At 48.0% G+C, this 17712-nt stretch overlaps 1 protein-coding gene across 4 annotated transcripts in view; it reads left to right on the top strand.

The window, feature by feature from the left end:
• LOC139052724 (sodium-dependent noradrenaline transporter-like) overlaps positions 1-17712 on the top strand; it is a 165559-nt gene that overhangs the window by 87391 nt on the left and 60456 nt on the right. For 2 of the 4 annotated variants that reach the window (XM_070529766.1, XM_070529781.1), the window contains exon 2: positions 11059-11196. The exons of the other annotated variants lie outside the window; for them this stretch is intronic. In XM_070529766.1, the coding sequence (XP_070385867.1) occupies positions 11136-11196 (61 nt within the window). In that variant the 5' untranslated portion in view covers positions 11059-11135. The remainder of the gene's footprint in view (positions 1-11058; positions 11197-17712) is intronic. 4 annotated transcript variants of the gene reach the window in all.

Here is a 17712-nt window from a genome sequence, read left to right as displayed (position 1 = left end):
AATTGTCGTTGGCTCCTACGAAGAATTCTACTGTAGGAGGTTTTATGGAATACGGGCCCTCCATAGATGCTCCACATAGATGCTTAGAAGCTGAACTTGCAGCTGGACGTTGCTATACCTGCCTTAAAAAAAGAAGAAAAAGAAGAGAAAAAAGAAAACGCTCGTCTTTTAGAAAAATGATTTATTGAAACATAAGCCGGGACTCCTTTCTTGATGAGCCCCGATATAACCCTCTTCAAGCACTCATGTTTTATGCCCTGTTTTCACTTCTTATTCGAGGCTGCGCTTCGATCTACGTGGAGGTCCATGGCAGCAGCCTCTCGACTTTTCAGGTCGGCTGAAGCGTGAATAGGCGGGTGGGAAGCTGTCCACATCGGCCGTTATGAAACCACACGGAAAGCATCAATCTTAGATGCTCCGAAGAGGCGGCGATGGCGCCGCGCCGCCGCGGTGGGGCGATCGAGGTGCGCGCTTGTTTGAAATGAGTTGGCGGAAAATGAACGCCGCGGTGCCAGAAGCTCGCAAAATGACGAATCGGCGCCCGCTGCCGGAGGACAAAAGTTGAGATCGAACAAAAAATTTAAAGGACACTTGTTATCCCTACGTGGATGAATGCGAAAGCATTGCGACCACCGAGCGATGCCTATGCTCTTTCAATCGTTGAGTAACTACACGACCTGAACGTTTTCACGCGTATGGGGTGTCTTTGACTTACGTACTTGGCTTACAAGCCATAGGACGAATTAACACACATTCATGACATACGATTGTTCAGTTGTAACTAATGTCATTTGTTTGTTTTGATTTCGAGAGTTTCTGTGATGTAGTTGACGCACACACATGCTTCCTCACTATCATGGTTCGTCGTACTAAAACGGACAATGTGGCATTGCAAGATCATCTTCCAGGGTGCATATGTCGTCGTCGGAGGGGTACATATCGGATGTCCAAACACCATTACCAGGAATGCGTGGTAGAGGCACAGTATTCATTGACATGATCATTGCCACAAGGCGATGGCTACATCACTGGCTACAAAGTCAGTGAAGGGGCAGGAAACGTATTTGATGTCCTTGATGGGACACTCTACATGGAGTGCCAAATCACCGCAGGTCCCACGGGCCATCACCATGACAGTTTGTGGAGATATTACTAAATCAAACCTTAATACATCTTGCATTCGTGCAAGGAACTTAGTACAACATTTTGCATTTTGATTGAAGTCGCCTACCACGATCGATGACTTGTGACGAAGTGTAAGGCGGACGTTCTTTGGTATGAATGTAGCTGCGGACTCTTCGGACAGATTCGGAGCCAAGTACGCACGCATGACGACCACACCATGTGACAACCTTACTGTACAGATTTCGCCAACGTCATTGATGTTAAGTTCCAGAGGCTTGACGTCAACACCTTCTTTATCGTTACTTACAGCGCGCCCTAAAAACACGGACAAAGAAGAGAGACGAAAGGCAAGCGTATTTCGTCTCTATTCTTTGTCCGTGTTTTTAGTGCGTGCTGTAAGTAATAATAGTGCAGATGTACTGACTCGGTCATCTCGCTACCGTACTACAGTTAACACCTTCTTTGGCACAAATGGTGATTCCGGCTGCAACGATGTCAGAATGCTTTGCTTCACACACATGTCGAAACCTGACTATTTATATTGCTGCCGAAGGGTCCATCCACGTTTCTGTGAGGCTAAGGAAATCGGCTTTCTTGATGTTGACGTTGAGTGTAATGTCTCGGCGATGCTTGGCAAAGACACTGAGCGCGTGGTTTCGTTGTGCGATGCAGATGACGGCCGTGTTTCTTCTTGTTGTTCTTGATACTTGACAGCAGCTATTTATTCCTGTGTCAAGAAATAAAACGCTCAGTTGTTAGTGCGCCTACGTGGTTGTCTCGTGTCTCCTTCCTTCGTCCATGGTTTTACTTGGCGCCTTCGTTGTAATTTGGCAAAGACGCCACGTTGACACAAACCACAGTTGTTTGAACTTGGTCTATCATTTTGCCACACTCATTTGTTATGGTCTCCAAGGGGTGATCATGCAGCCTGCGGAACTCGTCCGTCAGAGTTGTGTCACTGTTTTCTTTCCCATGATAGAACGTCAAATCTCCGCCTTTGTTTGTTAAGTCTAATGCATTGATGTTAGTAACTCTGCTGAAAGCCACGTAGGCGAGCTTCTGAGAGTGGTTCTTGGCATTCTCGACGACAACAGAATCGTAGGTGCTGCCGTGGGATATGTGTATCGTTACTGCGTTGGCCTGAACCACGGGAAGTTGGTTCTTTTTGAGCTAGACGTGGCGAAGAAATTTTCCCTTCAAATGGCAAGACAACTTGACTATGTCAATGGGCGCCCACTTTGGAGATATGCTCGGATAGTTTAGCCCATACTGACGTCCCTTGGATCTCGCCAAGACTTCCATGCATTCAGGAAATTTTATCCATAACCTGACAAGTTCTCCGCTGACACTGACTTGCATATAACGAAGTTTCCCAACGCAACTACTGACTAGGCCGTCAGTAACGTCAGTGTTCCTGATGATCATGTAAGGACTCCCAAGACAAACAGTGATTTTACTTGACAAGCAACCTGTTTCAACTTTCCACACAGCTGCGATTCGTGATTGCGCATGTTCACGTTCTGCATCGCTGCGATGTCCAACGATAGCATCTTTTAAAAGATACGTTATCGCAGCAGAGCCGTAACGTTCCGAAGCCTTGTCATTGAATTCGTCGGTATCTTGGTTGGAGTAGTAGAGCTTGACTACCTCTGGGCACAGTCTGTCAGCGTATTCGTTTGTGACGAACACTCTTTGTATGTATTCAATATCCAGTTTACTCAGGGGTGCGCCATCGCCAACTCTATGAACAGAGACGAGAAGGTGGTATCACTTTGACGAAGGAATTGTGTCAGACAGTAGAGCGAAGGTTGGTACCATGGCTTGCGCTGGACATTGAACAGCATATTGAAGATATTTGAGCGCTTCCGCACTTCAGATGCCCTCACAGGCGGCAACTGACAAAAATCTCCGCACAGTATATGACATCGTATCCTCCAAAGGGTTCGTTCAAATTTAGCAAGATGTGCCTCAGTCGTTGGTCAATAATGACTAAAGTATCCGCTCCTCCTTAATTTACAGCAATGGTCGTGGGCTTGACTCCCAACAAAGGTCATGGGTTCGAGTGCCTCAATTAGCTCTACCTTGGTGAAGTGTGCCTTAATTAACACCAAAGGTCGAGTGTTCGACTACCACCAGTAATCGTAGGCTCGTAGCCTTTTCGGACCATACATATGGCGCGGTCACGCCAACACCGGGTTTAATTAATTTCGCCTTAAATAACACCAAAGGTCGTAGGTTCGACTTTCACCATTGGTGATGGGTTCGTAGCGTTTTCAGACCATGGCGTGGTAACGCCAACGCCAGATTTTCCGCTTCGCATTCAAAATACTGAAGAACCAACCTCGCTTGCTATCCTAGGTTGCGTTTAGCAAGCTTTGGAAAGTTATTTGTGGCACTATGTTGGCACTACGTATTATGAGTGGCGCTCCCCTTACCACCATGTCTCACACGTACGTGAGAGCCAACCGGTACTTCGAGCGCCACTTCCTCAAGGACCAGTTCGGAACCCTGTGCAGCGTCTGTGACAGGAGGTGCAGCATCTCAACGACAGCGTCTGAAAACGCTAGCTGTTACGAAGAAAAATCTTAGAGCGATCCAATTGTACCACCCGTACCAGTGATATAACTACTACTACCACCTATATACCACCGGTACCACCGCAAGGTGGTACCGTACGACCATGCAGCTTTTACCGCTCTGTTAACCTGTACTATCTTCAGGATCGAATTTCAAAAAACGATTAGACAGCGACAAGAATCGCGGTTGGTTTCCCAAGTATACTAGACCCATTAAAAAGTGCGTGTCATTAAAATAGACTGAAAGGAGCATGGTGCAGCTTTACCAAACAAAGAAAGAAAGAAAGAAAGAAAGAAAGAAAGAAAGAAAGAAAGAAAGAAAGAAAGAAAGAAAGAAAGAAAGAAAGAAAGAAAGAAAGAAAGAGGTACCGTTATAGCCTTTCTGGGTTTTGGTGCGTGCGTGTTCACATATAACTCTTCCGTGAATGTATAATCTATAGAGATATACATTCTGTTCTGACAGATCTAACCACACGCGACGCATGTCACTATTAACGAGAACAAAACCAATATTGTAGATGGAAGATGACCTCCACAGAGAATAACATCAAGCCGCATGCAATGTCATATATGCATATGGTTTGTCACAGATATAGCAGTATCCGGGATTTTCTCCCAGATGTCATTGTAATCTGCACTGCACTTCATAGTGTTGCCGCATACCGTTACCGTTGGTGAAGCTGTCAGGAGCCAGCTGCGCTCGCACACCTAAGCCTAATGGTGTGTGCACGCTGTCTATGCTTCGCGATCAACATCTAAAATGAAAATTTCAACTTGGCAAGACAATTGCCTACCGTTTCTCATGCTGTGGTCTTATCGACCGTTACAGGGTGGGTCAGAAGCAGCACTCTCATGTTCAGTGCAACATTATTGGACGTTATACAACAATACATAACAATATAACTCGCTTAATACCTTACAGCACAAAAGTTGCTCAACGGAGTTGATTTGCTTTGCCCTGATTATGCTGGCAGGCACCATCAATAAACTTATCGCTGGAACTAATGTGTAAATACGCTACTAATGTATTTTTTACAATACTTTTGTCGGTCTTAGTGGCGGCCTGCAGGACGTCTACCGATGGCCTTGCGGAGCGTAACTGTTCGTTCTGATACATCAATTCAACTCGAACTGTGCGGCACTGTCTTGTCTGTAATATCTGCCATATCTGTGAATAAACATTTGGTTATATTCTTGTATTTCGCTATATGACAACCCAACGCTCAGTACGATAGGAGACTACGTAATCGAGCTGCTTCAAACCAGCGAGATGCTTTTTCTCGCCTGCCGAGAGCAACTTTACTTATATATAGCAGAGCGAACTCGAGTGGCCAAATTCTCATCTTATCAGTCAGCGCACCATGTCTATGTAAATAAACGCAGCACACATGAGATAATGACCGTGAGCGGTTAACACTGGCCAGGAGCCGCTATTGATCCAGGGTCGCCTCCGGCAGACCACAGGGACGCGTTTCAAGAGTGCGCAGGTGACCGTGGAGGACATGCGAGACAGACTGGTTGCGTTGGCACCAGCCAGGCTTCAGGGGTGAGGACGACACGGGGAGTCGACGCCATTACGACACACTCACACGTTGGCGGCAGCCAGCGTAGAGGCGTTAATGGGGCTCTGGTGGAGGTGGAGGCGAGGACCAGGCGGGCAACGCGTCTGCCGAGGAGCACCCGTCAGGTGTCGGGTGAGACGCCGCATGCGGAAACTCGAGAGAGCTTGCCTCGTCCCTTTAGCCTCATGGGACATTCTTGACCGCGCGTGGACCATGCAGCATGGAGTGTGCTATACAAAAAAAAAATACTAGTGGGTACTCTGGCACTTGTGTCTGCGAGAGCTATCAGCATGGTGTTTCGACCAGCATGAGAATGATGTGTGGTGCACGGATTTCCCTAAACATCGTCCTTCTGGCTTCAAAACACTTCGCAAGTTAATCATTTTCAACAAAATATTGCGTCAGAAATGCAACTTTTGACAATGATAAACAGATGCGCAGAAACTTAATGCCTTCATGCGTTTATAAACACCGCCGTTGCTTAATGGCTAAGGTGTTGGGCTGCTAAGCACGAGGTCGCGGGATCGAATCCCGGCTACGGCGGCCGCATTTCGATGGGGGCGAAATGCGAAAACACCCGTGTACTTAGATTTAAGTGCACGTTAAAGAACCCCATGGGGTCGAAGTTATACAGGAGTCGCTCACTACGGCGTGCCTCATAACAGATCGTGGCTTTAGCACGTGAAACCCCATATTTTTTTAAATGCATAACTCCTTAGAAATTTGGGGAGTTTAAGCGTAATGAGGTAGCACCACAAGAACGTCTGAAGCCACAAGCATGAAGATTAGACAAATCTGTGTATAATATCTATCATTCTCATGGCAGCTGAACGATCGCAGTGCCAGAGTTAGTTTTTTAATTAGTAATTCTAGTTTCTTTTTCTGGCAGAAAACTCCATTCCATGCAGGGCGTAGCTTGCAACCGCCACTCTTCTCCCATTGCAGGGAAGCCAACCGGTCTCAGATCTGGTTAACCTCACTGCCTTTCATTTATCCATTGCCCCACCCCTCCCCTTTCTCTCTCTTATTTCGTTTCAGTTTGTGCTTGGTCGCCGGTCAGGCGTTTTCTCACGGTCACTTTAATCCAAGGACACTTGGAGTAATCTGCCCAATTGGAGCAAATCCTCTAGAACGGGTACATATAGAGCATTTATTGCTTAAGGAACTTCAGTACTGACACCTCGTACAGAGCTACGCAGAAAAAAAGGCTAGCAAAACTTAATATTTGCTGTGCTTGGGCATGAACATCTTTTGAATGGTACAAGTTGCAAACTTACGAATTCCAAAACCTGGCTAGTTGGTGTGCTTGCAGCATCTCAGAAAAGAATTACTTTATAACCGTGTGCCTTAGTTATCCATGGTATAGCAACAGCACAAGGGGTAGGAGGTTTGGTTTCGAAATCTATTGTCCCTGTTTCCTCCACAACACAATGAACATTAAGAACGTAATGTTCTCGTTCTGCAGCTTTGGCGAGTACGCAGAATGTACGTAGACTTTTCCGCCACAGGTCTTAATGCAGGTCTACGAATGCGCAATGGGAGCTTATCGTCAAATGTACTATATGTAGTGCCGAATGTATGCGCAAAACCGGGCACGCGTCATATGTCACCTCAATAGCAGATGTAGAAAAGTACATCCGTTGCGTACACAAATCGACAAATAATTTAAAAGATGTTTTCCACATCGCACGCGAATAATCGCGTATCGAAGAAACTAACACTATGATAACTATGATACCGTTGTCTTGCACTCAGCAACTTGATAGAGAATTTGTATGCAGGCGACACCATTCTCATAAGAAACGTATGGGGACGGATGAAGCAGCTTAACATAATTCAAGAACTGGACGTAGGAGAAGGAACTTGGGTGCCGGGAGGATCAAGCATACCCACGTTGGTGCGAATCATTGGCAATTAGACGAGTACGTGGAGACAAGAGTGGCCATACACGAGCTGTCTAAGGCACTGCTCCGGTGACAGACATATCGGGAAGCTGTTAAACTTAACTTAGGCGCTATAATAGTGCACAAAAATGGGGTTTCGCCACTTTACGTCAGACTTGAAGGACGGTTTGTTAGAAGTTCGTTCCAATTAGACGCAATTTTTTTTAGTTAAATTTCGGTTGGGTGGATGTCGCTTGACCACATAGACTAAGATTTGTCGATATAGTCCCTTATTCGCCTTCGCTAATGATATGTCCAGCAGCAGGATTGGCTGAAATGTTCTTTTACAAACAATTATAACGTAAGAACGTTGTGTGAATACGGGCCCAGGTTGTTACATTAAAGAAAGCTCTTTGCCGATGACTGTGCCTGAAAGATGAGGTGAAAGTTGACTGTAACGAGCATATGCAGCAGTGACGACGCAGTATCTATCCTTGTTAAATTGAATTGTGCAGTTGGGCTTGCATAGGGTGCAAATGCGTCCCCTTCGTGAAGTACTGCATGTGTTAAGTAATATGTCCTTGTATATGGGAGTTGCTCTAGCAACATGTGGGTTTAATGTTAAGGGTGTGGTCGCTCTCGCTTCATTTCCGATACAGCCATTGTATAGCTGCTGAAGATAGAGACGCCTTTTGCATTAATGGATTTCAAAAAATCTCACCGTTCTGAAGATTTCACAACTACAGAGGAGAAATTTGACATTGCTCGTTCCAATTTACTCCTGAAGCGAGCATCGGCGCTACTCAAGTGTGTTTTTCTCCTTTTTTTTTATCCTTTGTAGGTCTTCGTTTATCGTAAAAGAAAGATGTTTTCGTCATTATTGCATTTGTTTGTGTTGTTCAGTCGCTGAATTTTCCGCACTGTCCGGCACGTAAAAGATAGCAGGAAGAGGAAGCAAAACAGCTGCGCAAGGCCTTTGGAAGGTTGCAGTGCCCTTATCGTCAAGAGCCCTGATGTGGAGTGTATCCGTCACTCGGAAGCCAAACACTTCGCGCCAGTCGACCGCCGAGAAACCTTCGCCGAAAAGCAAACATTCTTGTCGCTTACTGTGCCGAGCTGGAACGGTGCTCCCCGCTATGCTGGGGCCCGTGCACAAGGTGGGGGCCAAGTTCGCGCCCTCTTCGCGCCCCTCTAAATAGGCGAAAACAATCGCTTTTTATCTCCAGCATTAATTATAGCAACGTCGCGCCACGCATTATGCGCCGATGGGCCGGTGATTGTGCGTTGTGGGCGCCGCTGCGTCGTCTCGGCACCTTGAGACGCCCACGTTGACGGCGCGGTTGGCGGCGCGACCGCTCTGGAACGCGCAGCCACCTGTCGCGGCGCGGACGCTCTCACGCAGAAAGAATACACGCGGGAGTCCCCGGGTGCGCCACACGTTCTCGCGAGATGAATATCCTCAGTCATGCGTCAAGGTCGGGCCGCGTTGAGGATGAATGGGAATCGAGCGGTGAGAACAGCGGCGGCGCAGTCGTGCCGACGCTCGTGGAAGCTTTCGGCAACGAGTGCGGGGAAACAAGGCACATTTCGTCGAGGCCCATGTGCGCGGCCTGGCATTGGCAGGCTCAGTTCGCAGGCTGGGATGGTACGCAGATCGAGATTCTAAAGAAGAAGATGGAAATATGGGATTAAGTGCAGCGCAGTAACTGTCTCTCCGCAGAGGACACCTCAACAGCGCTGCACAGACTGCAGAGTGCACGGCGCTCGTTTCTTTGCTGCGTGCTCCGCGAGTAAACTAAAGGCTCACTAAAGAGAGAAATGACTTCTTGCGTATCCGTTAATTAGCTTTCTACAAATTCAAGAACTCCACTCTCATATACTACGACAAGACGCTTGGTGAGCCAGAAAAAGCGCCATAAGAAAAGACGGGTGGCGACGCCTCCTTCCCGCACCAGCTCTCTGTGACGTCAGGGAATTTGACAGCGTGTTGTAGCTCCCAGTTAATGATTTAGAGGTAAAGACAGTCTGCATTGAGTTCTAAAGGAGGCGCAGATTGAACATGGCGAGTTTCGGGAACATTTACTTAGCCAACGCAGCGTATACATAGGAAATACTACTTTGAAATCCATGACGTCACAGGGATGTACCGGCGTTGGAGATTAGGCGCGAAATAAAAAAAAAGAAAACTGAGACTTCGACCTTCATTTTTTTCTTCTAATAATCCACCTCGTATTTAAAATTAACGCCAACTGAGTCTTGAAACAACGCTCTATCCATCTAAACTGATTTAGTGTTTTCTTTTAGTGGTCCCGTTAAGCTTTCTCATGGCGGCCGGGTGTCTTCCGAGACAGCGCAAATTTTTAACTGCCACTATTCGCACACGTTTACTTAATTATGAAAAAAATAAACACTAACAGTGGTAGATCAAATTAGTGTTGCATCATCCATAAAATACCTGTTATTTTGTGAGCAATGAAATGGTGCTTTGTCACATTCTGTGCTGTCTTTAAATGTCTCACTAACTCACATATGCACACGCAGACAAGCACACATATTCCTTCTCTCTCTCTCTCTCCGTCATTCTTGTCTTTCACGCAAGCAATAGGCTTGCGAAAAATAGGGAGTTGTGAAGCGTCCCGAAGAACTGACAACTCGCCTAGTTTTGCTGTCATTCCTTCCGTCGCCCTGGGTGGCGGCCACGCGCGTTTGTCTTGGCACCCGGAAGCACGTGATCGGAAAAAAACTTGCGACGACACAAATTTGTGGCGACACTACAAGTGCATACTTCTCAATATAACGTAATTCATCCCCGACAATCGCTTCTTCTGAGGCTTTAATCATCAGTCGCGTTTAGGAGTAGTCGTTGAGCAGCCTCGCTCCACAGTTACACAGGCGCCACTGCTTCTGTGAAATCTTAGAAATACATAAAATTCGCTCGAAATTTTACGTGAAAGATAAGCGCCAAGGTAAATTGAAAATTATGCAGCGAAATCATTCCCAACATATGTTCGCTGATCAAATATAAACGAGGCCATTCTAGTGCTAAGGCACATTGACGTCAGCCGCGTGCACAGAGACAGTCACGTACTGTATTGTACACGTAGACTCATCAGTACGTACAAGCCCGCTGCGATCAGTTAAAAATCTCTGAGGACATGTCATTCCACGCATATGCCTGTAAACACCGGATATGCACGATTCTCTTACAATTAAACATAAGAAACCTAACCACACAACCTACCGCTTACTTTCGTTCAGTGTGATCAAGGTGCGAGGGACCCAAATATCCCAGCGAGGCCGACTGATCACAAATAAAGGAATCGGGCACTTGTAAGCGTCATTTGGGCGCCGTCCAGTTCACCGTTACACGGGGTATTCCACGTTGCCTATATTAGCAACTTCTCAGTGTGCTATTTCTCCGAGTGTGCTTTATTTCCAATTCTTCAGTCTAGGGAAAACTCGGGGAAGGCGGGAGTTGGAAATTCAAGACGATGAGCAAAACGAGAACGCAGTGAAAGCCGGAGCCAATGTTTCGACATGTGGACTTGAAAAAGACGAAGTCCACTTGTCGAAACGTTGGCTCCGGCTTTCAGCTTGTTCTCGTTTTGCTCATCGACTCCTGAGTCTGTTTCTTATTGTATTGAAAAACAATGGCTATGAGGCAAGTCTTAGGCCCCTTTCTCCCCCTTCCACTCTACCGTGCTCAATGGGATGGCGAGGATGCGCGGAGGAGCGGACATCGACATTTTATCACAAGCTCCGTGCAGATATACTTTTACAAATAACAAAACCCGTCACATGCTTGTTATTGTCACATGAACTGTTTCTGTGTCAATGCAATGTCGTTTCGGCTCGCCGCTGTGGTGTGACTGTGACGGCGCCCCTTTTCCTTTTTCTTCCCGCGCCCTTAAGATCCGATTTCCCAACTCGAGGCGAGCTCATCTCGCTCTGCTGGCCCCGAATGCAGAGCGCCAGGACCACAGGCGCCGATGATACCGGACGACGCCGGAGGCCCACCCGCACCTGCTGCTTCTTCTGGCCTCGACAGCGGTCAGAATCAGCATGCGCCGCCCTTTACATATGCGGAGCCCCCCCGGCCCCGACGTCAGACGAGGGGCCTGACGTCGTATTTCCCCACCGCGCTGTCCGAAATAGACGCGGCCAGAGGCAGGGCCGACATTCGGCGCGCGCCGTTCCCTCCTCCCCGTCTCCATCGAGGGGAAAGAATAGGAAAACCACTGTGGGCCCTCTCTCCCACGCTCTTCCCAAGCCTTTCCAATGTGTTCGTGGCCCTTGGCGCCCCTGCCGCCATTGTGCTCCTTGTCTTCCACGCGCACACCCTCACGACTCGGCCGGCCCCATTTGCAATTCACGTCAGCGGCTTTTAATTTTAGTTCTGACGTGCCACCTATTCAGGAGCGTTCGTTCTCAAAGCCCCCGTTTTCAACCAAACACACTTCGAACCCAACGACTCCCCCATGACCGCACCGAGTGTGACGCGAATTCTCTCGCTTTCCATATCTCAGCACGCACGCGCATTTCGCTATCCTTATTTATTTTATTGGTTCTCGTTCTCTTGTCGCTCCTTCTATTTTAATCAACGATGGAATAATACATCGTACACGCACGCCAAGAGCACCGTTCCCTCTATACGGGTTCATCTTGCGAGTATGAAGGGAGAATGAAAGGCAGTATTGTGAGCATAACAGTAGACGTGGAGTACATTCGAGGGGCACAATGTGCCGAGATTCGTAATGGTAAATGCACATGGAATTAATGCGAGAGCGTATAGTATCGACAAGGCAATCCTCGCTTGCAGGAGCGCAGGCAAAATGACCGTGCTTTCACGAATGTCCCTTCGACAGCTGCTATGGCGGGGACGAAACTGCATGTTCACAGTAAGATAATTCTAATGGTAGAATGAGTATGAGCAGCAAGATGGATGCAATACTAGATTTAGAGACAGAAGCGATTGATGCCTAGCCAAAAGGCACGCTGAACATCTAAAAAACAAAGACGTTCGTATACCGCCAGTAATTCTCCTGGTGACATAAGACCCTGCAGGTGGCTAAGTCACAGGCTAAAGCAAACATAAAAAAAAGAAAACTTTGGTTTGTTTCCTCGAGTTGCATCACCGTCAGCACAGCATCAGCGCATTACGTAACCGCCTCAATATTGGCGCATTAGCCTTTCGATAGCGCATAGCAGCGATGAACGTCTTTCATCCTACCCCTCTGTTTTTCGTCGTCAGAGCAACGCATACGCGTACAGCGTCATCAGAAAGCGCGCTACAACACGTACCTTAATAAAAGCCGGTTGTCTAATTTACATTGTATGAGCGACGCCTAACATGATTCGTGAATTGTTATGAGTTTTTTTTCTTTTAATTGGAAATTTATCCCTTGTCTGCCAAAGTTATCTTACGTAACTGAAATTCATGATTTACTGGCGTCTCGGTTGTCACCTTGCCATTGCCCTCATCGCTGTTATACACATGGATGGCGCTTTCACACCTGCAAATCAGGTTAAAACAAAAGTTCTTGCTGAGAGAAAGGCAGGTGGGGGCGCGAGAGCAGCCATCCACTGCCGCGGAAGGCGCGACGGACTCGCTCAAGGCAGACACATTTCGTCTCTTCGATTTGGCCGCACTTTTTTCACTATTTCAGCGAGTGCGGCGCGTACGCGTCCTCGATTTTACCGCGCAGAGAGCGCCGCGAGAACCGCGCTCTTCGATTTGGCTTCGTGAAAGGCAAGTGCTGCACGGGTTCACAGTTCGCCTGCACTCGCCACTTTGGAAGTGCAGGCGTCGTACAAGCTCGCGGTAGCAGACGACACGGCGCAGCGCTATAGTTTAAGAATGGTGCGCGGCGATAAATATATGCCGTTTTGGTTGCAAATATTCCTGTATAAGCCGGTATAAGAATGTGAGCTATAAGTTCAATGCATGGATGGTTGTGTCAAGTTTAGTAAAGTAATGTGATGTGTTAAATTGCTTCCGATCGTTAAATTGCTTAGAACTTGTTCTCTCATGAAAAAAATAACGGCATCCACGTTCACCATATCGTTTTCACAACGTAGTACACTATCCCGATAGCGATTATTGCGATAACAAAAAGAAAACACTCTTCCTTTTCGCTACATGCAAATTTGCCCAAATGTTTCACGACAAGCCTTGCACTAAGTTGGTGGAAGGTGCTGCCAAATTGCACTAGCGTGTCCACACAGGAGCCAAACTTTAAGCACAGCGTGGTGGAAAGTGAAACATATCTCGAACCGCGAGGAGCCACACCAACTCAAAGAGTGCCCGTAAAACGATGTGGCGACAACAGCAGACGCCACGACACAATGAGCCAAACGCGCGAAAATACGCCGAGCAGGCAGCAAGGCTTGCACTTTTCTATGTTCATTTCTGAAATAAACGTGCAGCGCTAGTGCAGACACTGCACTTGAACTTTGCGAACTGGCACTGCACTGTGCTGCACTCGCACTGTACCGCAACGGAACAAATGCCGAAAAGTCAGCCAAATCGAAGAGACCTATTTACTATAACAGGGTGCCGCGCTGATTTATCCCGTTCTTGACGGATTTCTGACACAAGGCATACAGCACCAAGCCAGATCGGTCCTTACAGGAAAGAGACCGGCTGGGAAAGTCGAGCGCTAACCACATTTCGAGCTAGCGTAAGACGAGTCTTGCGATCAGTCTGTTAAGTGAGAAAATTTATTCCATAAATCAGGCCATCACACATTTAATCCGTTCGAATAGATTGCGGCTCGCGAGCTCCGAATCATTACAGGTTGCGAGGTTTGTCAGTGTTAAGTTCCAGTTAGCATGGTCAGTTCTCCCAGCCTCCATCTCCCGCTTTTGTAAGATTTTCACACCTCGGCCGCGATAATATTCGCGATAATAGACACGTGAGCCCGTAACAAAACCCCATTAGTCCGCTGCACCGGTCCGCATTCCGACCGCTCTGACAACAACCAGCATGTTCACATGAAAGCCTAAGAGGCGCACCTGTCTTCGCCTTTCATTTTATTTCGGCTTATACTTGAGCTAACTATAAGGCGGTGATGAAAATACGTCGCCTGCTTATATAGCAAAGAGCAATCGAATCATTAATACTTGGGACCACCTTGTTCAGTCTAGCACAACAGAAAATCGGGCTGATTGGTATAGACTGAACATGATGCACCGTAGCGCGAGAGACGGGAGACGAGACGAAAGAAGGACGCGTCGTCGGTGTGCTTCTATAGTGGCACGTATATCGCGCTGCTACAGTAGGTCATGCTATGCCACGTTCAAGGCGATGTCTACCAGCGTAGAATTGAGCGCCAGAATGAAATACGTAAACCAGCACTGACGCCCACCATCTCGTCAAGGAGTGACGTCAAAGGACCAAGAGCCAAGGGGCGACGCTGAAAAGGTTCTGCGGATCTATGATGTCCTGCGCGGTTCATTCACGCGCTCGCGACTGTGTGGCCGAGAAGGAAAATAAAACGCGAATGATCGCTTCACAATACGTACGTAATAATAATCATGAAAAAAAAAATTGCGTAGTACACTTGAAAATATCAGCAACATCTACAGGAAACTAAAGAAGAAGGAAGAAAAAAAAAGCTTAGAACAAGAGAAAGAAGATGTGAGAAAACTGGACCGCTATGGTCTAAACACGATATGACCTCTTGATCGCTTTATTGTATATCGAATGTTGCGTTTGAAGTTTCAGGTTACTCAGAGCTACAACTGCAGTCGTTATCATTCCGTTTTTATTATAGTTATCATTCCGTTTTTATTATATTTGCTCGATAAATGAAGTTTGCACGTAAAGGAATAGAGAAGTTAGAAAGATAGACAAACAAGCGAACAAGCGAGCGAAATAGAATTCGGTGGAGAAGGTATGTAACGATGATATAGAAGTAAACTGCTCAAGCAGGGCGCTCTTGTAACATCTTCCGAAGAGCTTCCGTAGTGAAGAAAAAGGCGGAAATGGCAAAAAAGGAAAAACGAAATAAAGAGAAAAGTACTGTATAGGGACAGAAGGCGGGCGGATGTAAGAAAGTGCGTGGCTTCTTTCTCGTGAAAATGTGAAAAGAAAGAAACAAATCCGTACAATAAATTCGCACTTCTTTCTACTTTTTTAAAAATTTGCTCAACACCCGGTATCTTCTGCTCTTCAGGTTATCGTTACGCGTAGAAAGGAAAAAAAATGAAAAGAATAGAGGGAGGAGCTCGATAGGACGTGAACTGGGCTAGCTCACCGAAGCGATATAAAAGAGAGAAAGAGGGCATAAGGAAGAAGGAAATCCACGTCCTGGGGCTATAATTTTCTTCGTTCGTGAAGCACCTTTGCACCTCGATCGCGTACACGGGGTCAAGGTAGCGGGGCAGCTTTGGAATCAACATTGTGCGGACAAACGGAGTTAGGCGCGCGTTACACTTCATTACTTGGAGGCGTCCCTTCTCTCAGACGTGCTCTCGCGCCTGCACCGTTCCTCGAGCAGTTGGCTGTTTTTTTCTTTCTTCGGAAGTGCTGCTGGCCGCTAGTACGTATATGGTGAGCTTGGAGCAAGCGCTCTAACTCAGCGCAAGTCCGGGCCGGTGTGTGTGTGTTTACACCTCCTTCCACCCGGTTCTCCTTTGACGAGTTGAAAATGAAGCGCTGGCGGGGCCCGCTGTCTTCTCGGGCGTCCGGTCTATCGGCCTCTGCCGCGCTAAAGGGCTACTGGTGGCGGCGAGGTACCTGACTGCGTCGTCGTCGTCGTCGTCACAAATTGGGTTACCTTTTATTTAATCAAGCCCGCGATCACAGTGCCCGAGTTCGGGGCCCTTTTGTTTCAACACGTGTGTTCCATCCCATTAACTCCAGTGGGTCTTTCGGCATCTTCCTGTTTTCGTACCAACGGGAAAAAAAAAGAAGAATGAGAAAGGGAAAGGTGAAGCTTTCCGTTCACATAAGGCGTTTCCCTTCTGGTCAAGATTATACGAGGGAAGAGCGCTCCTCCAGTTCCACCCGGAGCCTTTCTCAGCGGAGGATCGACGTGTGTGTGTGTATGTAGCGCGCCTCCCTCCACTAAGAAGGGGTGCTGCACCCCGGTGCCGGGTCAAAAGCGGGCACGAAGGTAGCCATGGAGAACAACGATGGCGAATGGAGAGATACAGGAAAGTGTAGGAGGAAACGAAAAGAAACCGGAATTATGGCGCGGAGATCACGGAAGTGGGTCAGATCAAACTCCCGAAGACAACGAGAAAAACCGCTGGAGTCTTCAGCCACGTGCCGGGAGTATGGATTCACTCTGTAAGGTAAACTGGGCGCATGTTGGCTTGATTCCGCCGCGCATCGGCCGGCAAACTGTACGGAATTGTGTGTGTGTGGAGGAGGGGGAGGCATAAACAATAAACAAAAAGAACACAGGCCGCGTGGAATCGCCCGCCAGCCGGGCCGGAAACCTCGGGGGCTGCAGGCGGAGGCGCCTGATGAAGTGCGACCAAGGGCGGGAAGCAGCGCACCACCGGGAAGGACACGTGGCCCGTAACCCAGTTTCCGCCTCATCGACAGCCGATGCCGGAATCGGAGCCGTGGCTGGCAGGCTACTGGAACAACGGGCGCGCTGACCATTGGTATCCGCCGGCGGACGAGACACAAACCGCATTTGCGGCGCAAACGAATTTCATGCCGCCGAGGCAAAACAGCTCGAACTATATCTGGGACGTTCGCGGTGCACGGATCACGGTCGACTCCGCGGATTCATGGAGGCGCGCCCGATCACCGCGCATAGTGCAGTGCATCGCGTTGCGTCGCGTTGCAGTGATGCACATCTTGGTAGCTCACATCGCTGATCGGTTTTAGTCGCAAAGCGACAGCTGGACTTCGTAACCGTGTTCACCGAAGGGTCGTTACGCTAGGATTATTCTTAAGAGCAGACGCTCGCCAGTCGTGATGTTCGACTTATTATTAGCGAAGGTAGCCAACGCACAGCAAGCAGTGCTTACGAACGAAAAGCTTTGAGAATTCGTTTCCAGGGCCCATATTCAGAAAAAGCCCTTATATAACTCAGAACCGTTCGCAATTGAGCACATGTCAGCCAGTTCTGATGCTGGACATGGTGCAGCGAAAGCGGCCGACCGATGGCGAAGCGTGCCTATGGACGAAGAGGTTTGTAAATTCGGACCCTGCTTATTCGTTGGCAGAAATACCCACGTTGGAAGGTAAACACTGAAACATGATGCCGGAACCTTCTCCCCATGAGCATGTTCAGTAGCACCCGCAACTGCCTGCTCAACTGCAGATAAAAGCCGATCATTTTAACCAGTACGCGACGGCTATTTCGCGCCAAGCCCGTTTTGCACTCGTAATACTTAGGTTAGGGTATAACACGTGCCGACAGTTTTCCGTCAGGCGCATCTAGAGCGCCTTAAAACAGCACCAGCACATGCTGAGCGTTGATCGAAGCGCGATGCCTGCGAAGTTGGAACACGTGCATTGCGACGCGCTCTTCCTGTGCTCCACTGGCGCTGGCATTGTTCGTTTTGCACGTGCTCTCTGCGAGATTCGCGAATTATTGAAGC

The sequence above is a fragment of the Dermacentor albipictus genome, chromosome 1, assembly GCF_038994185.2.
Source record: "Dermacentor albipictus isolate Rhodes 1998 colony chromosome 1, USDA_Dalb.pri_finalv2, whole genome shotgun sequence".
Taxonomy (NCBI): Eukaryota; Metazoa; Arthropoda; class Arachnida; order Ixodida; family Ixodidae; genus Dermacentor; species Dermacentor albipictus.
Note: the sequence above shows the minus strand (reverse complement) of the source record. Positions and strands in the feature narration are given on the sequence as shown.